Below are 25,636 nucleotides of genomic sequence, written 5' to 3' on the forward strand. Positions count from 1 at the left end.
CTTCCTATCCTGTCTATCCTTTCTGTAGACGTTGTACTCCCCAAATTGCAGTTCCGCATCCCTTATATCTGTGTGACACCACGTCTCTGATATCCCAACAATATCTGCCTTCGATGTTTTGAGCAATACCTCAAATTCATTAAATTTATTTACTAAACTCCTAGCATTGGTGTACACGCAAGTATACCTGCACCTGTTTCTATTCTTAGCTACCCTAACACAATCCATGTGTTTACTTGTACCACAATGGCTCCCAGCAGTCTCTGAAATACCATGCATCTTGTTTTTCAGGCTTCTGCTCATTCTAATAGTTTGTAAGTTTGTAAGCATTTGTAAAGAGAAAGCCTTGTCTGACCAATTCGATTGGATACGATAATGTGGTCACAAAGGAACTGGATGCAAAAAATAATTTTGATAACATATACTTGTATTTCACGAAAGCTTTTAATACTGTTGCACATGGAAGACTACTGTACAAATTGGAGCAGTATAGCATTAAGAACAAATTGCTATAATGGATAAAAGGATGGTTGAGAGGGAGAAGACAGAGTGGTAATCAATGGACTGCTCTTCGTGGACTAATTTTATTAGTGTAGTTCCCCAGAGTTTGGTGTTGGGCCCCATTGTTGTTTTGTATATTATCAATGATATTGATATATATCAGGCTTAATGTTGATGTTTGCAGATGATTCAAAGGTTAGCGGGGTTGTTAATGGCAGTGTGCTACAGTAACAGGATCTAGAAAAGTTTGGCAGCCTGGCTGAGAAGTGGCAACTGAAGTTTAAATTGAAAAATGCAAAGTACTGCATAGCAGTAAACCCAGAGAAATGTACCAACTGTGTAGTACTACCCTCAGGGTAGTGGAGAATGAAAAAGATCTGAGGATAATTGTGCAGTCTGATATGAAATTTTCAGAGCAGTGCGGACACGCTGCCAGAGCAGATCGCGGAATCTTGTCAATAATATACAGAAATTTTGCTAGGAGGGAGGAGGTTATTATTAGCATTAGCGTTAGTAGAGGCATACGATGCAAGAAAACAAGCTTATGCAGCATCAGCCAAAAAAAAACCCGAAAAGCTCTCATTTCACCCCTCTGTTTATTCCAAATACCTGTCCAGCTCTGCCTTAAATTTATTTAGGCTATCAACTTCCACAACAAAAGATGGAAGTCTATTCCACCAATCAACTACCCGCTGGCTAAAGGCGAACTTCCGCACATCTATCCTACAACTGTCTTTCCTCAATTTGAATTTATGCTCTCTCAGGTGATTATTCTGAACAAGAGAAAGAATCCCATCAGCATTGAGCCTGCTCAAACTATTCAAGGCTTTATACACCTCAATCAGAGATCACCTTGCAGGTGCCTAGTAGCCGACCGGGCTAGCCGAGTGGGTAAAGTACCTGCCCGGCAACCCAAAGGTCGCGGGTTCGATTCCCGCCTCGGGCTTGGATCAAAGTACTGCAAAAACCTTGGGAGGTGCAATATGGCCACAGAAGCCGATGCGCCAACAACTACCAAATCAAAAAAAAAAAAAAAAGTGCCTAGTCTCCAGAGGCTGTAATCTGCAAAACTGCAACCTTTCTTCGCAAGAGCAACCCTTCGTTCCGTTCACCAATTTTCTTGCCTTTCTCTGTACTCATTCCAACAGCTCTACATCCTTCTTAAAATGAAGCCTCCAGACCTGTGTACAGTACTGAAGGTGTGGCCTGACCATTGCCTTATCCCTGCCAGAAAAATTCCTGTATATCGTTGACAAGACACCATGAGCTACTCTTGCAGACCGTCTGCACTGTTCAGAAAACTTCATATCTGCCTGCACAATTACCCCCAGATCTGTTTCATTCTCTACCACTGTCAGTGTTAGTATCACAGAGGTGATACGTTACTCTGGGGTTACTGCTTCCCATATGTAGTACTTTACATTTGTCAATGTTAAACTTCATTTGCCACCTCTCAGCCCATCTGCTCAACTTTTCTAGATCCTGCTGCAGCATCGTACTGTAGTTAGTGTCCTTAACAACCCTGCCAACCTTCATATCGTCTGCAAACTTGGAGATTAAGCCTGATATACCATCATCATCAATATCACTTATAAATACAGAAAACAACAATGAACCCAACACTGAACCCTGAGGGACTCCACTAATAACATTAGTCCATGAAGACTAATGTTATTAGTGGAGCACCTATTAGATTGAGCACCTTGTCCTGCTCAATCAGCTTCAATTTTTCGAAAATTTGCTACCAATTCCTTAAATGCCGATCTTCAGGTAATTCTCCAGTGGGGTAAAGACAACTTAGTTGATTTCAACCCTTCTAAAACTCAGTCTTGTCTTATATCTCGCAAAAAGGATTCTTCTGCTCCTATGCTTATCTTTAGTGACACTCCGATTTCTAGACAAAATGATATATCTCTTTTGGGGATTACCCTTACTTCTAATCTCTCTTGGCACAAGCACATTGCAAATATTGCTTTCTCTGCATCTAAAAAACTTGGTTTTCTCTTTCACTCTCGGTGTTACTTTTCTTCCAAGCAGCTGCTCACTCTGTATAAATCGCAAATCCGCCCTACCATGGAATATTGTTCCTACATCTGGGGTGGTGCCCCCATAACCTCTCTCAGGCTTCTTGATTCCATTCAGAAGAAGGCAGTTAGGTTAATTAATGATTCATCTCTAACAGAGTCTCTCCACTCGCTTTCTCATAGACGTACTGTTTCTGCTTCGTGCCACTTCTACAGATACTTCCATGGGCACTGTTCTTCTGAACTGGCTTCTATAATTCCCGCTCTCTCTTTCAAAACAGTCTGAACACGTGCCGCCACCAGCCAACATCCATTTACTGTCCAACTTCAAACCCACAGAACCAACTTTTCATCTTCCTCATTTATTCATTCAACTGCATTTTTCTGGAACAACCTTCCTTCATACGTATTTCCTGAAAATTACAATCTACAGAAGTTCAAGTCCAATGTCAACAAATATCTTCTTTTGTCTTATTAACCTCCAACCCAAGCACGGTACTAAGTATTATAGGTTCTAATACCTCTCGTGTTTGGGGTTCACATTAAAAAAAAGAAAAAAAAAGAGCAATGTCCATTAATTACCAATCTCTGTCTTCTCCCACTCAACCATCCCTTTATCCATAGTAGCAATTTGCCTCCAATGCCACACTGCTCCAATTTGTGCAGCAGTCTTCCATGTGCAACAGTATCAAAAGCCTTTGTAAGATCCAAATATATGATATCAAAGTTATTCCCTGCATCCAGTTCATTTGTGACCACATCATAGTATCCAATCAAATTGGTCAGACAAGACTTTCCCTTAACAAAACTATGCTGTCTCCGAGCCAGTGGTGGGATTCAGCTGGTTCGCACAGGTTCGGCAAAACCGATACCTAATTTTTTGTTGAGTTCGGCAAACCGGTTGTTAAAATGGCACTTGTGATCAGGGTTCTCCCTAAGGTTTTCCACATTGGGCTTCTGAGCAGCCACCCAATGTGGAAATCACAAATTTACATTCCTTACTCTTTTTTAATGTTCATCTACACAACAGCGTATTCCAAGTGCCCGTAGTAATGTTCATTCTGTCCATAGATGAAAAAAAAATTAGATGGAACTATGCTTGTAATATTTATTTATTCATTTCATAAAACTCATTATACCTTTGATGAAATACTACATTTTTATTCCCTTGCGTTTGTTACTTAAGTAAACAAACGTATAATGTAAAGAGAAAAAGTGCCAAATAACCAGGGGGTGACACTGTCATTTGTTTCAGCTTTGTGTTACGCCCTAAATTCACACGAGATATTATGAGTGCGTTGGTGTTCCCCCATCAATAAAAACAATAGGAAGCTAGTACACAACGAACCAATAGAAATATAGATTTCAAGGGTTATCTTATTGCCCATTTCGGAAGCCGTGGAAGAATGTTCTTCCATGTTGGAATCCTTATGCCAGTGTGCACGTGGTAATTAAGACGTTTTTATCACTACTTTCCCGTGACAAACAGGTTTGTCATACACATTATTCTGTCGTATTTAATCTGCATAGCCTATGCTATTTATTAATTCAGCAAGAAATTTTCGTTTAGTATCAATAAAATGAAGAAAATGTATGTTCTGACTGATGTTTATCAATGGTATAAGCACAGTGCTTTTTTTTTATAAAAGTTTATGATATGACCACATGTGGACAGAACCAGTAAAAATATTCAAATATATAGGCACATATCTGCTCCTGCTCTATAATATATTAAAATAAAAAAATTAATTTTTTGCAGTAGCCCTTAAAAGAATGAAAAGGAAACAGAGTTTGACAGATTTTTTCAATAAGAAACCAAAATCAGAATTTGTATCAGAATTGGCCTTGGATGGTACAAAACAGTCACAAGCACAACCACTCCAACTTGAAGAAAGCAGCACATCAAATATTGAAATAAAAAACGATAACAACTCCAAAATTGAAAATAATCTTCTTGAATGCTGGACAGTGCAACAATATAACAATTTTAAATAAAAATATGACAGACTGGTAATTTTTAACAAAAAGATAGGTTGTGAGTATTGTGCAAAATATGACTTTATAAAAGAGAAAAGTGTTCATGTGTCAAAAGAATGGAAATGTTTTCAGATTGAGGCATCAGGGAAAAATAAAGAGGTACAACAAGGTTCTCTAAGGAAAAAAATGAAAAAACATTTTTCATCAAAAGCTCATAACATTTGTAAAGAGAACTTAAAACAATGTGAGCAGGATTCAATAACAAAAGTAACAGATACGATGAATGAAAAATATTTAAGTGCTACTTGTAGAGTATTCAATACAGTTTACATCCTGGCAAAAAGATGTAAACTGTTTTCAGACATAGAAGATGAGATAGAAGTGCAAATTAAAAATGGATTAGATATGGGAATAGGATTACATTCTTGTAAAACTGCTGTGAAAGTAGTTGATTTCATTGCAAAGGAAATTAAAGAAATATTTAATAAAATTATTGAAAATAATCTGAAAATATGTTTGATTATTGACAAAGCTTCAACGATATCCCGCAAACCAGTTATTCAACTTTTCTTAAAAGTTGAGGATTCAGTTACATCACCAACAATTTTCGTTGAACTAGTTGAGTTGGAAAAACAAGGTGCAGAGACAATATGTTCTTCAGTTATGGAAAGTTTAAATAATGTTGGGCTTACTAAGAACTACCTAGAAAAAAATTTAATAGGATTTTGCTCCGATGGTGCCAGCGTCATGCTTGGAAGAAAATCTGGAGTGAGCACTAGGATTGCAAAAGAGTTTCCAAACATAATAATATGGCACTGTTTAAATCATCGCCTATATCTTGTTTTAGATAATTCGATAAAGGAAATAAAGCAAGTAAATCATTTTAAAATATTTATTGATAAGATACATACTATTTTTCATCAATCCAATAAGAACCAAATTGAACTTTCCAAAATATCCGAACAACTTGGAATTGAAATTATAAAGATTGGTAGAGTTTTGGGACCAAGATGGGCTGCCTTGTAGTTTAAGGTCAACCCTAGCTGTGTAGCGTGCTTATCCAGCACTGCATCACTATTTTTATTCAAATAAAAAGTACTTAGGTATGGCTGCCCGTCTTGAAAATATATATTTTATAACTGATTTGGCATTGATGATTGATATTTTAAACGAAATTTCTCTTCTTTCAAATGCACTGCAAGCAAGAAATATAGACATAATAAAGGCTGAAAAACTCATAAGATCTATAAAAGCATTTCAGATGCTTGGAAAGGAAAAGGGTCCATACGAAAAAAAAGTTGATGAATTAATTACTTCAGAAACATTCAAAAATATAAAATTTGTAGAAAATCATCGATTTGTCAGGCTTCCTCGGGAAAGACTTTTAGAAAACATAACGAATTTGAAAAAAAGACTAATGGAGTGTGAACATTTAAAAGCAAGTTGTAGCCAATTTCAAGATGGGAATAAATTACAATTTCTCAATTTTTTTTAGCCAGATTACTGGAATATTGGAGAAGTACTAGTTCCATGGAATGCAGCTGAAGAACAATTGCTCATGTTTAATGACATTTTTAATTACCAAATTGATATTAATGATTATCGAGATTTCATGGAAAACGTTTTAAATTCCCAGAATTATGCAATTCCTGAAAGTGTTCAAAGAGTTAAAAATGTTGTCAGAACAATTGCTGTAAGTTCAGCAGAAGTGGAAAGGGGTTTTTCAAAGATGAACATAATATGATCAGAGAAGAGAAGTCGCATAACTGTTTCTAATATATCAAACACAATGACTATTAGTCTAATCGGGCTACCTCTAAATGATGGTTAAGGATAAACCACTCAGCCGGTGATGCTCGGATAAAAGCGAAGAAAATTGCAACTAAGGACGCCAATCAAGAAGCAATATGGAAATATCTTAAATAACAGTTTTATTGTTTTTTTGTCAGGTATTATTTAATATTTTTTCATTAATATTTTAAAACTCTTTCTTATAACATAATCTAGTTTTGTGGACCTCTTTTATTGTTCTTATGTAAGTATTAACTGCATGAAATAATAAACTACCTTTCGGTATATAGTTTTTTTATACTTAGGACGGTCATTAAGGCAGCGAACTGGTTGTTAAATTATTTGAATCCCACCACTGGTCCGAGCTATAATTGAAGTCTTGTCTAGATGATCCTGCAGTGCTTCTTTAACCAGTGCTTCCATTAATTTCCCTGGAACAGAAGTTAAAACCTTTGTATAAGTCAATGGTTGAGCCACACCTTGAGTACTTCATACAGGTGAGGGGAGGGCCTGATTTTAGGAAGGATGTAGAGTTGCTAGAACAAGTACAGAGAAGGGCAGCAAGTTTGGTGAGGGGAACAGAGGTGTGCTCTTACAAGAAAGGCTTAAGTTCTGCAAATTGCAGCATCTGGAGACTAGGCACTTGCGAGATCATCTGATTGAAGTATTTTAAGGCTTTGAATGGCTTAAGCAGGCACAATGCTGATGGGATGCTTCCTCTTGCTCAGGGTTGTTAATGACAGTAATGGTAGTGTGCTACTGCAACAGGATCTAGAAAATTTGAGCAGATGTGCTGAGAAGTGGCAACTGAAGTTTACAATGTGTACTGCATATGGGTAGAAGTGATTCTAGAGAAACGTACCAACTGGTACTACACTTAGGGTGGTAGAAAATGAAAAAAAGATCTGGGAGTAATTCTGCAATCAGATATGAAGTTTTCTGAGAAATGCAGACAGGCTGCCAGAGCAGGTCACGGGGTATTGTCAATGATATACAGGAATTTTGCTAGTATGGAAAAGGAGGTGATTATCGCTTTGTATAAGGCAATGGTCAGACCACGCCTTTAGTACTGTGTACAGGTCTGAAGGCCTCATTTTAGGAAGGATGTAGAGTTGCTTGAACATGTACAGAGAACGGCAACAAGATTGGTGAGTTGAATGAAGGGGTCCTCTTACCAAGAAAGGCTTAAGTTCTGCAAATTGCAGTAGCCGAAGACTAGGTACCTGCAAAGTGATCTGATTGAGGTGTATAAGGCCTTGAATGGGTTGAACATACTGAATTCTGATGGGATTCTTCTGCTTGCTCAGATTACACACCTGAAAAGCATAAATTCAAATTGAGGATAGACAATTGTAGAATAAATGTGCAGAAATTTGTCTTTAGCCAGCTAGTTAATTGTTGGAACAAACTCCAAACTGTCATTGTCAATGTTGATAGCTTAAATAAATTAAAAAATTCACTATTTAAATAAATAGTGAATTTTTTTTTTTTTTTTTTTTTTGGTTGATCTACATAAGCTCATATTCTTGCTTGCTTGCTTTCTTGCATCACATGCCTCTATTACTACTACTAATACAAGGGGACATATTACTACTACTATTACAAACCTGAGGAGACCAATTCAAATTGAGGAAAGACAGTTGATGAAAAGATGTGTGAAAATTTATCTTTAGCCAGCAGATAGTTGATTGCTGGATCAAATTTCCATCTGACATTGTGGAGGTTGATAGCTTAAATAAATTCAAGGAAAAACTGAACAAACTTTTGGAGCGAATGGGTGGATGAAATGCAAAGTGTATGTTTTTTTTTTTTTTTTTTTTTCGGAGATACTGTATAAGCTTTCTTTCTTGCATTATATGCCTCTACTAATGCTAATAAAAGTTTGAAAAAAAAGTAGGATGGTAGTAAGTCGGCTTTATGATGGCACAATAGAAAGATGAGGTTGTAAAAGAATTGGGAATATAAATGGACAGAAATTGCAGCCAATAGTATTTGGCAATAGACCAGAATGTTCAACATGTGGACAAGAAACATGTTTTTAGTATGCTTAAATCTTGTTAATTTTACCTGGTTCAAAATTAGTTAATAAATATTTTAAAATTGTTTTGAGCTTTATTGTGAGAAGAAAATAAAGCTGAAGGTTTGAATATAAACCAATTGTGATAATTGTTATATTATATAATCCTGGCTAAAGAAGTAATACAGGACCATTTCGACAGGCATGCAATTATACTGTAATCACAGCATGGATTTGGCAAGGAGTGGTCTTGTCTAACCAATCTGATAGGTTACTGTGATGTAGTGACCAAAGAACTGGATTCAAAAAGTAATTCTGATATCATATACATGGATTTCAGGAAGGCTTTTGATACTGCTGCACATAAAAGACTGCTATACAAACTGGAGCAATCTGGCATTAAGGACAAATTACTACTATGAATAAAGAGATGGTTAAGTGGAAGAAGACAAGAGTGGTTACTAATAGGCATTACTCTTCATGGACTAATGTTATTAGTGGAGTTCCTCAAGGTTCAGTGCTGGGTCCATTGTTTTCAATATTTATCAATGATATTGATGAAGGTATATCAGGCTTAATGTATAAGTTTGCAGATGATACAAAGGTTGGCAGAGTGGTTAATGACAGCTCGGGGTGAGCTATGCAACAAGGACTAGGAAAATTGGGTCGACAGAAATGACAGTTGAAGTTTAACATTAACAAATGCATGATATTACACATGGGTAGCAGTAACCCCGGAGTAACTTATTAACTGTATGGCACTACACTCAGGGTAGCAGAGAATGGTAAAGACCTGGGGGTAATTGTGCAGTCAGACATGAAATTCTCTAAGCAGTGCAGACATATTGCCAGGACAGTTCGTGAGGTTTTGTCAATGATATACAGAAACTTTGCTATCAGGGATAAGGAGGTGGTTATCCCTTTGTATAAGGCCATGGTTAGGCCACACAGAGTACTGGACAGGTCTGGAGGCCTCACTTTAGGAAGGATTTAGATCTGCTAGAACAGAGGACAATCAGATTGCTGAAGGGAACAAAAAGGTACTCTTACCTAGAAAGGCTTCCGTTCTGCAAACTGCAGCGTCTTGAGACCAGGCACCTGTATGGAGATCTGAATAAGGTGTTTAAAGCCTTGAATGCATTGAGTAAGCTGAATGTTAATGGTATTCTTCTACTTGCTGAGACTACATTCATGAGGGGGGGGGGATTATAAATTCAAGTCAAGGAAGGATGGTCGCAGGATAGATGTGTGGAAGCTTGCCTTCACCTGTTGTGGTTGATTGCTGGAACGCTTTCCATCTGTTGTTGTTGTGGAAGTGGATAGGTTGAATAAATTCAAGGGAGAACTAGACAAATTCTCGAAGGGTATGGATGGGTGAATTGTGGGGGGGGGTTGTTGATGCCACATAAACTTGCTTTCTTGCATAATTTGCCATTACTACTACTAAATTCTTATCTTGAACAGCCTTAGCACATTTATTGGAAAACCAAGGTTTAGATTGACAAGATTTTAGAATGGAATACAGAATAAAGGATATTGTTCCTGCAAGAAATTTCATTATTGAAATCTCAGTAAACATTAGGATCAGAAGATTTAAAACAGCTGTCTAACCAGGGAAAATAAGAATAGAAATTATGCAGATCATTCCATTTTTGCATTTCTCTTATTCCAAATTACACGAGGCTGATGATAATGACTATTTGGGAGAGGCTCTATTGTAAAATAGACCATCACCAAGTTGTAATCTGAGGTGCAGGAGGACCACTAACGCCGATCCTGTACTTTAAACATTTTTGGCGAGAAAAAGATCATGGGTGTTGGGTATATGGTTGAGATTGACTGTATTCTGGTAGGTAAATGAATGAGCTGTATTCTGGTAGTGACTGCAAAACCCTCAGTATCTCAACCAGCTGGGTTTGTGCAACTATAAAACTAAAGCCACCCAAGAAAATTACCTCACTGTTAGACAAATTAGACTGGAGAAAGTGGAGTTGGGAGAATATTAGGGGCAACAGATAGGATGATAGAATGGGGTAGATATTTTAAGCTATAGATTTTAAGAGGGGATTCTAAATTAGGAAGCCTCTTGCAGTGAATAGAAAAGTGAATATATGAACAAGTAAAAGAATCTTAAGAGTGAATACTTAGGGCAACTGAAATGAATATTGGTTGGGGCAACCAATAATTGAGATTCTGTCAGAAAAAGTAAGTGGGGCTTGGCATATTTTAGTTGGAAATGTATATCATTGAGATTAGAACTAAGACCATGTATATTTGTGAAATGAATGTGAAAGGTTCTACTCAAGGCATTAATTTCACCTGTATATGAAATGAGAAATAAACCTGAATCTAACAGTTGCAGAGAAATTACACTGAGTGTACTAGTTAACATATTTTCAAACTATCTTAGAAAAGAGGGGTTTGAAGTATGGTTGCCTATAATCTTGGGGTAGAACACACATTTAATGCCAAATATAGGATGCCACAATAAAAATATGAACTAAGAAAAATTATAGAAAAGTCATGGAAACATAACAATGAGGAGTGATTCACTTATATTAAAAGAATGCAGAAGAGATGTGTACAATTTGGATTGCTACTGAGATCATCACTAGACCCTGGGATGATTTCTTTGGACTGAAAAATTCACATCTCACCCATTCATAAGGGAAGGAATAAGGGGGCTTAGTTGAAGATGAGTAACCACAGAAGTCAGTGACGAGTCTGACTTCTGTGGTTGTTAATATAATGTGCCAGTGATTAAGGATATAACCCAAAAAATCTTAAGCATAATTTGTGAAGGGTATCTTACCTGACAAATCTGGTTAATTATTATGAAGAAGTCATAAAGCATTTAGTTGCTGGAAACAATTTAACTTTTGATATTGTGCACTGCTTTGATTTTGTTCCCCATGTGAGGATACTGTATAAACTGTAGTGTGCTTGGATTACTGGTAAGGTCCTTTAGTGGACCAGAAGCTGGCGGCTGTGTGAAAAAGCAGATGGAGGATAGTAATGAATGGCCTTTCTTCAGAATGGCCTTCCTTCCCCACTCACAACATTAGTGATAGCACTAATGTTGTGGGTGGGGGATCTATCAGTGTTTTGTGCTGGGCTCCCCTCTTTTGGATTTTCCTCAATGATATTGAATTTCTTGATGTACCCATTTCAATACTAGTTGAAGGGAAAGCTGTCAAAGTCTGATGATTTAAAGGTAGGTGAGATGGTAAATAATCTGGACCAAGCTGTGCAGTTTCAGAATGACTTAGATCAGTACATATATGGTCTGAAAGATGGCAACTGAAGTTTAATCCTGCTAAATGTAAAGTTTTGTCTGAAGAAAAGAAATCTGGGTTTACTTACAAAATGGTAGACACAAAAGTAAATCAGGATGACATATTTAAGGATTATGATGTAAGAAGACATGAAGGTTCCCTTGAAGTGTAAGTATGTAGCCAGGAAGGTTCAGGGTGATTATCCATAATCAGTAGGATCTTTGATAGCATTGAGAAAGGTATTCCACTTTATGAAATGGTGAAACCACATATGGAATATTGTATATCTGCTGGACATCACACTTCTAGAGAAGGTCAAAAGAAGGCCAGCTAAATTGGTTGGGATTCCAAGCGTTGTCCCCTGTGAGAAATGTCTTAAGAGGATATGAACTGCAGAGCCTAGAGAAAACTCTCACAGGATGATGTGATAGTTGTTTAAAGCCCTTAAAGGAATAAGTACAGTGAACTAGGGGGAGATTTTTCTGTGGCAAGTGAAACTAGAACAAGAGGACAGATAACATGTTGAGAAGCAACAGAAGGTTCTTGAATTAAGGAAACATCAATTACCACACTGTTAATAAAATAGGACATTAACCTTCATTTCCTTGATACTTGTTGTTTCCATTTGCTTTATGAGTTGAACAGTATTGTGCCCATAGATATGGTAATATCTGATTTGTATAACATTTTGTATCACAATGTTTGTTTTCCAGCAGTTCATGTTTTACTAGTGCAGTGTTTGGTATTTTAATAATGAAAGTGTTTGGCAATGTGTTGCTGATCCTGGAATACTTCCTCCTTTTTTTTTTTTTTTTTTTTTTTTTATGAAAACCCAAAACACGAAAAGTATCAAAACCTATAGTACTTAGTACCGTGCATGGGTTGAAGGAGAAGTATGGGGGGGAGGGGGATGCCGGAAACTTTGCTGTAGAGACTAAACATGGGTTTCACCACTTCAAGCCTCCAATAAGCAAAGTGGTGGTATTTCACCGGTTGATGAAAGTCATCTACCACCTCCTGAGGTAGTTGAGATAATTTGACAAAGTTCAAGACAGAAATGTTTTTTTTTTTTTTTTTTAACAATGGATCTCTCTCTCTTCCTCCCCTTTATTGCTTATTTTTGTGTTCTCTTTGTATATAAACATAACCATGATTATTTGCTTTTAATAATTTCCTTTTTTTCTCCCTCCACATGATTTGTAAATCCTTGCTGTTTTGGAAATAAGCTAGCGATTTTATTGCTGTTGTTTTATAAAATTAAACTGAAATTGTGATTACTGCAGTTGTTACTACTCATAAAAAAAAGTCATATTGAACACATGCAAACTTGGTTTCTTGTGTGTCTGACTTTTTTTGGTGTATCATGAAATTTCATACTAGCTCGTTATTTTTAACCCAGTAAATTTTGGCCTGGTGAATTGGGTCTTAAAGAATACATTTCTATGAATGAAAGTATATTTAAAACTTCATGATAAACATTTATCATTTTATAATTCTAGAATGATGGCCAGAAGACAGTAATAGGAGTACCACAGAAACTTACTTTGGCACTTCCCACGCATATTGCTCAGGCTGGATTGCAAACTTTGGTGGTAAATAAGCAATAATATAACAGAAATTTGCTTTTTTTTTTTGCTATGTCTTGGAATCATTATTCTTATCAATTTTATTAAAAATCCCATTTAAATTGCTTTTTGTATTAATACCTGTAGAAAGGAACACTTAAATTAACTTAAATACTTAAATTAGATAAACATGCATGTAGCTTTCAGTATAATAACTATAATTTTCACATTAAGAAATGGATGTAAAGTGTTCTTCTTGAACCTATATTTATATGGCTAATGAAGCTTACTTCTCATCTGTGTAGAGAAGGTGCAGATGAGAAGATATAATATAATCTGGTGAGTGTGTACAAAAGTTAAGAAGATTAGCACAGCCTTTTGTCAAATGAATATGTCAACAAATTATAATGTTTGAACAATATTTTGTTGAATGAGAACCTGTTAAAAGACCAAGCACGGTTTCAATTAACATTGTTATTTATAATAGTGCTAACGTTATTAATCAGATTGATTGATAGTTCTTATACACCAGAAAATACCAGACTGTCCTCTTCTACTGTCAAAGAAATTAAAGTCAGAGGTCTTCTGTTCTCATTGCAAAATCATATAATCTTATCAACACACCTTGAAATAAAAGTTTTGAAATCAACACCTTTGAATATTTCCATAAAGAAACACTCCATTAACTCTTCCACATGACAATTATTTTTATGCTTAAACCATCCTTTATATTAAACTGACTTAGCCATTCCAGATATTATGTTAACTTTGTTAATTGTGTGAAAGGGAGGACAATACTTAGCCATTTACTGTGATTTAAAGGAAATTAAAAACAGTGTTACACCACATGACAGTTTTAAACATTTAGTGAATCACATCAATTTATGCTATTTCATCTATTTCAAGGTTCAGCCGAACCCTGCCATCAGGCCTCTATAGGGGAAGTTTAAAATATGAAAGAAATCAAATTATCAGTTGTAGGGTTACAACAGGATTGCAATTTGAAGTTACATTAATGAATTTTCTAATGATTAAATTAAGATATATTATTTTAAATGTAATTTTTTACAATTTTTACAAATTCATTGATATAACTTCATATTGCAATTCTGTTGTAACCCTACAATTGCTAATTTGATTTTTTTTTATTTTTCGGGTTTTAACAGTCCCTATAGGTTCTAATATTCTCTGATGACAAGGTTCAGTTGAACCTCGAAAAAAATCAAATCAATATTAAGTGTAAATTAATGTGATTCACTTGAATGTTTAAAACTATCACATGGTGTGGCAGTTGTTGTCGTTTGTTGGATTTATTGGTGCAAGGGCTACTAAGTGGTGGCTTAAGAAGGGCTACTAGTAAGGCCATAATCCACCTATTTCAATCTTATTTGGTACATGATGATGTTGTGGCAGTGATTTTTAAGTTTCTTTAAAATCATAGTTATGTTATCTTTCTTTTAATATTTTTTCAATTTTGAGTGTTGGATGCATATTTAAGCTTAAGTTGTGTTCATAGGACTTTGATTAATACTCTAGGCCTACTTTTAGTGATAATAATAGTATTAATCATATAGTGCAAGGAAGCCACAGGCTTTTGCTGCGCTCGGAATGGGGGGGGGGGACAAGTAGATAAAAAAACGCAAATTATATGCTTCCCTCCTCGTACAGGTAAGTATCCAGTTGACCTTTGAATTTATTCAAACTGTCAGCCTCAACTACCTGCAAGGGCAACTTGTTCCAGCAAACAACAACTTGCTGGCTATAAGAAAACTTCCTACAATCTAATCTGAACCTTAAGCCCTGTAATTTGAATTTATGACTCCTAGTTCTGGAATTCTTTAGAACAGTGAGAATTTCATCTTACTAATCCCTCTCAGGGCCTTATAAACCTCAATCAGGTCACCTCAGAGGTGCATGGCTGTCAAGCCCACATAATCAGTCTTTCCTCATGTGGTCATCCTTCTGCTGATCTCACTATTTGAGTTGCCTGTCTTCGGATAGGCAGTTTTGGAAGACAGTAAAGAATTCCTCTTGTCCCTTGATTATCATACTAGCTTTGAGAGGGCATGTGGGAAAAATGCAGATGAGGGGGTTCTCAACCTTTTCCACTGTTAAGTATTTAAATTGACCAGCATTGCTAAATTTGAAAACTACTGCTGAGTTTTGTTATTGAGCAGCAGTTAAAGTGTAAGTGGAATTTGCTAGTAGGCAATGAACGAAGTATTTATGGGCACCATTTGAAAACTTCAACTGGTATGCTTGAGAATAATGCAAAGTCTTGAAGTGAGAGCATTTTTTAACTCGGAGGTTAAAGTGTGTTGCACTTATCACAAGGTTCCACATGCCTGGTATAATGGAAAGGGAAAAAAAATTCTACTGAATTAACAGAATTCAAAAATCTTAACTATAGTAGTGTTCTTGGAGGATCTATTAGTTTGGATGCTGAGTACAGCTTAACTTTATATTCATACTTAGTTTTTATGGTTTTCTATAAAATTTATGGAAAATGTCTTTTTATAGTTTTTTTCCTTATTCCGATTTTTCCTCCTCCTCCTCATTTTATCGGTATAATGCATATAAAGGCAGGTTTTTAAAATGAACCAGTTCAGTTCAGTATAAATGATGTTTTTGTCTTTTGTTCCCATAGCTTTATCCATCTAGGAGTTTTTCTTCCCACTGACAAAATGTCAACAACATTCAAACATCTGTCTGGAAAATGCTTATTTTCATTTAAGCTTAAGAAGGATTACTAGTGGTATTCTCATGACATGAGATTACCACTAGTATGACCATTAACTAAAATGTGTTTTTTCATACAAAATATTTAATTTACTGGTATGCAATAAATTATGATTAGACTCACCATCCCAATAACTAATTCAGTTAGCATGGAAATTGGTCACAGAATAATTGGAGGTTGTCCTTGCCATGAAAAATTACTAGAATTTCATTAAAGATGAAAAACACAATCCACATTTGCAAATTAAATGATTTTTTGATTGATACCTAGAGATGAAAAAGACAATTTACTACACGAAGGCACATTCAGTTAACTAAATACCATTATATTGATGTCATCATTTCAGATCCATTCTTGAGACAAGTTACTATAATGTAGAGTCGTGTGGACTCTTCTAAGATAGGTTGTAACTACATCAGTTTACAACTTGTCTAAGAAGAGTCTGTTGCTGCAGTAATACTGCAGCTTGACATTATTTTTTGCAGTCTTATTTATACTCAATTGAACATTCCTTTATATAGGAAATCCTCTTTTCCATCTCCGGTTGTACAAATGCAATTTGATCTGTGAACACACACTTGTATAGACCTAATACAGAGTGGTGCTATATGGTTGTATTGCTGCAGTTCCTAAAACCTAATAACAATAACATCTCTGGATATCAATAAATAAACCATATAAAATTCTAAAATACAGTCGGTCCTCGTATAACACGTGTTTACATTACATGAATTCGATCATACACGATTTATAAATAGGGGAACATTATCTTATATAACACGAACCGAATTCGCTTATACACGATTCGTCTTTGTGTTTACAAGAAATGTCAGTCGAACGTGGAATCACCCCAACTGAACGCAACACGACAGGAATGAAGAAGATTCTGAAAATGTATTTGTGTTTTATATCAGTGAAGGGGAAACACATTTCACCATAATAACGTAAAAATCAACACAATTCCAGTTATCGATATAATAGCAAATGCAATTAGATCGAGTTTACTACCAGTTTATAACAGATTCCACTAGCAGAAACGCAACTGGAAATTGTTTTTATTGTTTTATGGTAGTAACCCCCAGAAATGTGCTTTAGTAAAATGTGGGGTGTTAATAGTGTATCTCGGCCTTTACGGTGTTGTTTATTCAGTTGCTACACGCGCTCAGCTTTGTTTATGTGTATCAAGCGTGCCTCCTCGTTTTGTAATTGTGCTTTATTCCCTAAAAATGAGTAAAATACTAAAAGGTGTGAAAACGAAGCGTTCTGGCTAAGACACTGCAGATTCAGTGAAAAAAAAAAAAAAAGCAATATCGATAAACAGAGGCGGACTGGATCAAAAATTCTTAACCGGGAAAATTTATAGTGGCCTCATACTACGGTTTATGGCCAAAATCACACCGGCCTCCGGCCCACCGTGGTTTCCCCTGTAAGGCTTCTGTCCGCCTCTGTTGATAGAGAAAAAAATATGAAATTGTGAAACGCTTTGAGCGAAATGAAAGGCCATGTGATATTGCACGTGCTATAGACCTAAATCAGGGAACGCCGAGAATTACAAAGAATGCAGAGAAAATAAAAACAACTTTCATAGCAGGAACAACTCAGTGTAATTAAAATCCATTAGATTAAGACACAAGAATTGGAAGAGATGGAACGGCTGTCATCTGTTTGGATAGAAAATCAAACAAAAAGCAAGTTTGCTTACGATAGAAGCAAAAGCATTAGCAATATTTTATTACGACTTACGTATTATAATTTATACTTACGTATTATAAAATACGTAAGTATTTTATTACGACTATTTTATTTAATATAATAAATTTTTTACGAATAAAATACGTATTTTATTCGTAAAAAATACTTTTTTAGTATTAAAAAATACTTTATTATAATAGTTTTATTACGTATTTTAATCGTTATAAAATACTTAACATATTTTATAACAATTAAAATTACCCGATTATTTATTGCTTGGTAATGTTTTGGTTCCAAATGTGTGTTCAATCTTGTGTGGTCGGCACCTAACCTTACTTTTCCCATAGGGCCTGTTGTTTATATTGCACGATTTCGCATTGCACGAGGGTTTCTAAGAACGCAACTATCGTGCTATACGAGGACAGACTGTACATGGAATCTTTGTTTTTGAAATTTAGTCGTTGATGTAATGGCATCAGAATTTGGTTTACAAGGGAGCGGTTTCCAAAAATTTTGGCTTTAGATTAACTACAATTGTTTCTGCTAGCAGTAGAAACATCATTTTTGTCTGTTGAATGTGACATGTCATTTACTAATACAGGTCTTGGAAATTCTGTTTTTGTTAATTGAAGACTTCTCTGATAATTGTGTTTTGCTTCTTGTAGAGCAGTAGTGGTGTACACTGATTCAATGGATAAGATGGCTTCTGGTTGCACCTCAGTCTCTCCTAATTTTAAGCATTTTTGTGTTAAATAGGAAGAGGATTCTTTTCAAATAACAGTAGATTATAAGTACAAATAAACTAATACCAGTTAGAAAGAATACTAATTGCATACTAATAAACTAATTAAATATTTCACACAGGAAAGTGTTTTATTAAATATTCTTATGTTGCAATTATTTTGCTGATGAGAAAATATTAACTTGAATGCTAGGATTTTCTCATCTGCAAGTTATAATTTCAACCATTTAACATGCACTGTATTTCTTTATTCATTAGATGTAAACAGAATCCTGTTGCAACCAGGATTCTGTTTTCTATGATATCTTTTTATCATTTCCTATGTCTTCCTACCCTACTTTCCTGTTTTGGTTTCGACTTATAGATTGTGTTTATTAGTATGTCTTCTTTTGATTCTGGATTTTAGAGAGGTATACCTAGCAGTTGAACAGTTTTGAAATGAATATTAAGCACTAATAACTGAACTTATTTACATCAGTAAACATTTAACTAAAAGGTAGCAGTAATGGCTCAAATTTTTCTAAATGTAAACAAATGATAGTAGTTGCAGCAAATTTTTCTGTGTACTGTAATGTCATTTCAGATACATATTTAGTTCAGTATCAGAGAAAATATCAGTGAATTTGCTTCAGAGAAAAAAAAATTTACTTTTACATTGAAGAATAAAAAAAAAAATTAACCATTGTTACTAAAGAATAAGTGTGACAAGATATGTGCAGTCTTTATCAATTTACATGACATTTTGATAATGTACTGTGGAAAAACAATTAATTTTTGGCACATAATAACAGAGGTCACTAAGTTATATTCACAATTATATTCTCATGCAGCTGACAATTGTATTACTAGTTATAATGATGGCAAAAACCACCTCTGTGTAGAATCTGCTGTTTGTCTGTATCAGCAAGCAACTATTTATGGAAGAAATTAACCATAGATTTAATGAAGCATCCATTTTTCCAGTCATTCTCGTGCTGTATATTCTCTCTCTCTCTCTCTCTCTCTCTCTCTCTCTCTCTCTCTCTCTCTCTCTCTCTCTCCTCCCTCTCCCCCCCCCCAGCTGTTCTAAACTTATATCAGACTGGCTCAGAGAAGCACTGTTTGACCAGCCACATAGCTGTAACTGGCAAGAGCAGTTCTTGCTCTGTAACAAAGTTTACTAAATAAGCAATAGTGCTGAAAGAGATTTTTTTTTTTCCTTTTTTTTTTTATGTGGATTCTTAAAGACAAATGGAATTGTAGATAAGAGTGTTGAATTTCTTTAGTATTTATAGATTTTAAAATGTTTTCCAGATTTTAGTTTTCTGCATTTTTTTTTGTGCTGGTTGAATAATTTTCTCAAGGAAGCAATTTTCCTGCAGTATTTTCAGATTGTCATTAATCTCTTGGAAGATCACGGCTACAGTGATGGCTCTTTATTGTAGCTGTTTTCCTTCTAAGTGCTTTTGATAATTTTTTCTTCCCATTCAAGCACGATTAAGTGTCAGTAGGCAGTATTATACAAGTAACTTTAGTACTTCTATGATATATTTATCCTCAGCACTAATTTAAATATGGAATTCAGAAACAGTCACTTTTTAATTAAGATATTGGGACTGGTAAAAGCAAAACTGTAATAATTTTATCCTTCTCCTACCAGTATTCCAGTATTTAAATGATAAAATGTGATTTATTAAAGCTTACCTAGCAGTATGTCCATGTTAATGTTCTCTATAAATTTATACTCTGTTAGAAACTTTTATTTTATTACACATTTAATTTAATATTCATTGAACAAGATTTTCATATTATAAAAATTGAATACTATATATTTTCATTTTAAAGCAATGTTTTACAAAAGGTTAAAGAATTAACATAAAGCACAAACATTCACTAATGTTAGTGTGTTTTAAATTTCATTAAAACATTATACTAACACTAATGAATGTCTGCAACATAGCCTTTCTTCAAATTAGAAAAAATAAACTTATTTACTATTGTAAAGTAAAAATTTATGAATAAATTCATGTTTTGCCTTTATACAACGGCATTCAAGACACTTTCTTCCATGGCGGGAGTTCGTGTCGGACGTGGTCTACCCACACTATTCCTGTTACCTCTAAATGACCCATAATCGCACAAATTTTGATGCACACGTGCAAACAAACAGTGGTCCGGTACATGTCTGTCTGGGAAGTGTTCTCCATAAATTCGTTGAGCGGCTCGTCCATTGCCCTCTGCTAATCCATACACTAGGTGCATATCTGCCAGCTCACAGTTTGTATATCGATGCATGCTCTTCGTGCAGCGACTACTGCTTGAATGAGTAAACCAGAAATTTTCCCTCTTGCGAACTGATGAATAGCGCTGTGTACCGACTTACGGTGATGTTTCTGGTTATGGGTTCCTATGCAATTTAGATTCCTTTAGATTTTACCTACCTCCCCTAAACGTTTGTACCAATATTTTTGAGACACCCTGTGTGTGTGTGTGTGTGTGTGTGTGTGTATATATATATATATATATAGTGAATAGCTATTATTTATATATATAAATAAAGAATCTTTCTTTCTTTTCCTATTATTTCCTAACCTACCATTTAAGGTCAGGTTACGAAATATAACAAAAAATAAAGAAACCTTTTTCCTTTTTTCGTAACCAAACCTAAATCAGCAATATAGTAAAAACACTCATGAACTTCAAAAATCTGCTTTTAATAGTGAGAAAAAAACAATGAAGAACATAAAAATAAACAGAACGAAACTTTTATTAATTTAGTTTTCATCAAAAAATCAACCAACATTTTATTTTCCTTCCAAATTTCTTCCATCTTTAAAAGATTCATCACTACTATTACCTGTTTACCGTTCATCACAAAACTATTATGCACTGTTCTTTACTCATAAATACACATCATAATGCCAACCAATGACTGCACAGTAGCTTGTCATCTGTCGCACCCACCACCAATCATTTCATTGTTTACCACGCCTACCTGCCGATCAATATATCCTTCTCAATTTCGTCTCCAGACCGATAACACCTACCGTCTGTTTACCGAGAGAGCAGCGCTAGAGTCGGGAAATTAATTTTCCGTGTAAGTTATCCGACGTTTCTCATTGTTCTCATGTTGGCTTTCTTTACCTTAGCCAAAAAATCATACAGGCTGGCATTAAGAATGCCAGTGAGAACTAAAGCTCAGGAAATCTTGCTACAAAGCCCAAGGAAGAATTTGCATAAACGTTCACAACAGATAAGGAAGATTTAAAAAAGTGACCTTATTCCACAATAAGGAAGATTTACCAAAGTGACTTGTCTGCATGTCCTTATAAAATTCAGCTCAGTCAGCCACATACCAAATGCAAAAGAATGGCATGTTCAGTTTGCCATGGAATTCAGTGCACTCTTAAAGTGAGAACCTGACATTATAAACAAAGTCTGATTTTCTGCAAAGTGCACTTTCATTTAGACAGGTATGTGAATAAGCAAAATGCAAGATTCTGGGCTCTGGAAAATCCACACATTATTACTTACAATCCATTACATGCACAGAAGGTCATCACTGTCTGGTATGCACTCTCTGAATTGGCATTTTTCAGCCAATGTTTGTCAATGGAAACAAGTGATATCTACCTTGGGGATAATTCTGTACCTTTATTTTTGTATGGCTGTGGCACTGATGTGGATGACAAATGGTTTCAACAGGGCAGTGCAAGGACCATATTGCAGGAGTTGTTCTGGATTTCCTGGATTAAATTTTTTATCAACAGGGTGGTTTCTAACTGCCAAACCTGAGGTGTAAACAAAGGACACGTGGCCTCCAATATAACTTGATTTGAACTCACATGATTTTTATCTTTGGAGCTATTTTAAAGACAGTGATTCGTAAGAACTTGCAAACCATTCCCTATGCTAAAGGAAGTGATTAAAGATGAAATGTTTTATGTCAGAGGAAATGGAGCATATTTTTTGCAACTTCACACTCCATCTGTGATACATTATTGATGAGTGTGGAGGACACCTTAACATGCTGTGACATGAATTATAATAAAATTGATAAATATAGATCAGGTACTTTCTGTTTCTAAACATTTTATATTGCTCAGATGACTAAAATGGTGTGATGACTAAAAAATTGTGGTTTTAATGAAACACATTTTTGATAAAAGCTATTTGTTTGCAACAAATAGCATTTATCAAATAGACTTTATAAAAAAAGTTCCTATTCTTCTAAATAAACATCAAATTTTTTATTTCTTTCTTATTTAGTCTGGTCCTGGTGGTACTACATTTGCCCTAACACCTGATTTTGCTACCATTCTGCAGCAGGCTGCACTTAGTCAAGGAGGAGTATTACATGCAAGTCAAGCTCAGCCATCAACTGGTCACCAAGGTATTTGTTTTTAATGAAGATTAATTTTCCTATCAAAAATTGACTTTATTTTTAAATTATTATTATTATTATTATTACACTGTAGACTCAATATAATGCGGGTGATGGGGTCCAAAATTTTGGACAGAGTTCACATACTAGTGCCGGCCGGTGCAAACCTAAAAAAATTGTGGAAACATATTTTGCATCCAGTAGGAATAAATGGAGGTATTGTGAAAATATCGTAATGTGAACCCAATAACAGTTTTGTTTTTTTGTTTTTTTTTTGTTTTTTGGTAATTCGTTCCAAGACCTCAGAAGTTGAAATTTTTGCTATATAACTAAGCTATTTATCTCTCTAAAAGGTCATTTTTATAATGGAAATTGCGCTTTCATCATTGTCATATGTTCCATTATAAGAATCAATTTTGAATGCTTTCATGATAGTGTTCTAAAACACATTTCTGGAGGTCACTACCAAAAAACAATAAAAACAATTTGCACTTTCCGGTTTATTGGGCTTTTCTGTTAGCGCAATCTATTTTAAATGGGCAGTAAACCCGATCTTATTGCATTTGCGATAATCCCGATAACTGGAATTCTTTGGGTTTTTACTTTATGGTGAAATGAGTTCCCCTTCACTGAAATCTTCAATCATATAAAAAACATAAATTTTAAGAATCTTCTCCTCATTCCTATTTACTTATTACAATGGTGAAGGGAAAGGGACCAACGGAAAGGGAAAGTGCTGACAGTGCTAGGAAATGAAACAAAACTGATTTAGAAATGAAGATGATTAATTAAGAATTACAAAGCAGGGCAAAAGTTTGTCATCTATTGCACGGAATTAGGTCTAGCTGCTTCAACGTTGAATACTATTTTAAGGGACAGTGCACGTATAAAAGAACATGTTAAAGAATCAATGCATTTAAGATCAGCAGCGATAACAAAACAGCATTCAGGTGCTATAAATAATATGGATGGAAAATCAGATTCAGAAGCAAGTGCCCCTAAGTTCAATGGCCATTTAAGCAAGAAGTATTTATGAAGGTATTAAGGATAAGTATGGCAAACCCCAAGCCAAGTTCGTGGCAAGCAATAGGTGGTTTAATAGGTTCAAGCATCACGCTGGTTTCCAAAACATTAAAGTATGCAGTGAAGTCGCCAGTGCCGATTCTGCTGCTGTGGAGAAATTTTGTGATGTGTTGGAAAAAACCCCTTCTAAATCTCCACAGCCCTCAACTTTTGCATTCTGGCAACGATGCTCAAAAGATAAAACTTGCTGACATTATGCCTGTCTCCTCTCTCTTTTTGTAATTTTATAATTTTGAAATTTTTGTAATTTTTCCTCTGCACAAGATAAAAAAAAATTGAATAAATAATTCTATTTACATGTTCGTTGAACGTTTCTGTTTTGCTTCAATCAAATTCAGTGCGCATAGCTGCGAGTGCTGCATAAGCATTTAGGGAAATTCCGACATGTAAAATTCGACTTACTTAGAGTTCTGAGGAAGGCAAACCCTCACAAAAGTCGGGGAGTGGCTGTTTCTTGATTTGTCCATCTTTGTCTCCCATTTCTTCTTTTTTACAATTTCAATAATTGATTTTAAATGAAAGATATCAATTCTATCTATATTCTCTAATTCAGGATATGCACTTCATTCAGGACACACTCGTCAATGCATAAATAATAAGTAATTACTGTTTCTGTGCACCTTATACCAATATGTCTGATTACACTAGCCAACACAATTTTTACCTGCAAGAACTTAAATGCTGTTTTTAACCAGTTATTATGCATCGATTTCAAAAATCACCATGATAGTTTCACACCATGTCAGTTATTAAATATAGAGGGAGTTACATTTTATCAAAATATGCCAATTTCGCATAATCTAGCCAGTAGTGTGTAGGACATTTGATTTATTTTAACAGATTCTCTTAATTTTAGCAATCAATTCTGGCCTTGATTTTCTTGTGATAAACATAATCAGACTGCTACCTCTGGTTCTTAGGTTCAAATTCTGATATAACAATTTATGATTTGAAAAGAGGACTCTTAGCGTGTATGCTGAGGATTTTTGTAGGCTGTGCCAAGGTTTTCTAAGTATTAACTGATCGTGACACATTCTTGGGATTATAAATTTAGCCTCCAAACATAAACAGCCCCTTGAGAGTAGGAGGGTGGCACTTTCCTACTCTCGAGGGCCCCCCACCACTCCACAAGATATCAACTATCAGCCAGTAAGTTCAGGTAATGAGGTACATTTAATAAAACAAGATGAGTTGAATGGTTTGGTTCGAGACTTAAATTTGCTGAAAGAACAAGCTGAATTGTCAGATTCTAGGTTACAGCAATGGAATATACTCGTAGCAAGAACAAAGATTTCAGTGTTTCGAAAAAGACACTGAAAAGTTTTCAAAATATTTTGCTATGGAGGATGGTATGCATTTTTGCAAAGACGTTATTGGACTTCTGAAAGAACCAGGTGTCATGCATAAGTCAGATGAATGGCATTTATTCATAGATGCCTCAAAATTAAAAAGCAATTTTAAAAGCAATTTTGCTTCATAATGGCAACTAATTTCCATCAGTTCCCGTGTTTCATTCAGTTGGATTTAAAAGTCATGAAAGCATATCTAAGGTTCTACATGCTATAAAATACCAGGTTTATGGTTGGAACATATGTAGCAGTCTTAAGGTTATTGATTTGCAAGGAAGGGTTCACAAAATATTGTTGTTTTTTGTGTTGGTGGGACAGCTGTGCGACAAAAGAACATTGTGTTGTGCAACATTGGGACAAGCAGGACGAGTTCACTTCATACCAGGACAATGTAATGTAAAATATATTTCTTTAGTGCAATCAAACAAGGTTCTTCCATCCCCGCACATCAAACTTGGAATTAAAAATTTTGCGAAGGGACTAGAAAAGAAGGTAAATTAGGATTTGCATACTTCTC

The 25,636-nt window shown here is 35.2% G+C and overlaps 1 protein-coding gene across 1 annotated transcript in view; it reads left to right on the top strand.

Moving 5' to 3' along the window:
- Nucleotides 1-25,636, top strand: part of LOC150076878 (transcription initiation factor IIA subunit 1-like) — a 130,800-nt gene that overhangs the window by 84,080 nt on the left and 21,084 nt on the right. The window contains exons 5-6 of the mRNA XM_090386101.1: nucleotides 13,085-13,177; nucleotides 22,573-22,696. Coding sequence (XP_090242227.1) covers nucleotides 13,085-13,177; nucleotides 22,573-22,696 — 217 coding nt within the window. The remainder of the gene's footprint in view (nucleotides 1-13,084; nucleotides 13,178-22,572; nucleotides 22,697-25,636) is intronic.

The sequence above is a fragment of the Mastigoproctus giganteus genome, chromosome 12 (genome assembly GCF_048544385.1).
Source record: "Mastigoproctus giganteus isolate SK-2022 chromosome 12, ASM4854438v1, whole genome shotgun sequence".
NCBI lineage: Eukaryota > Metazoa > Arthropoda > Arachnida > Uropygi > Thelyphonidae > Mastigoproctus > Mastigoproctus giganteus.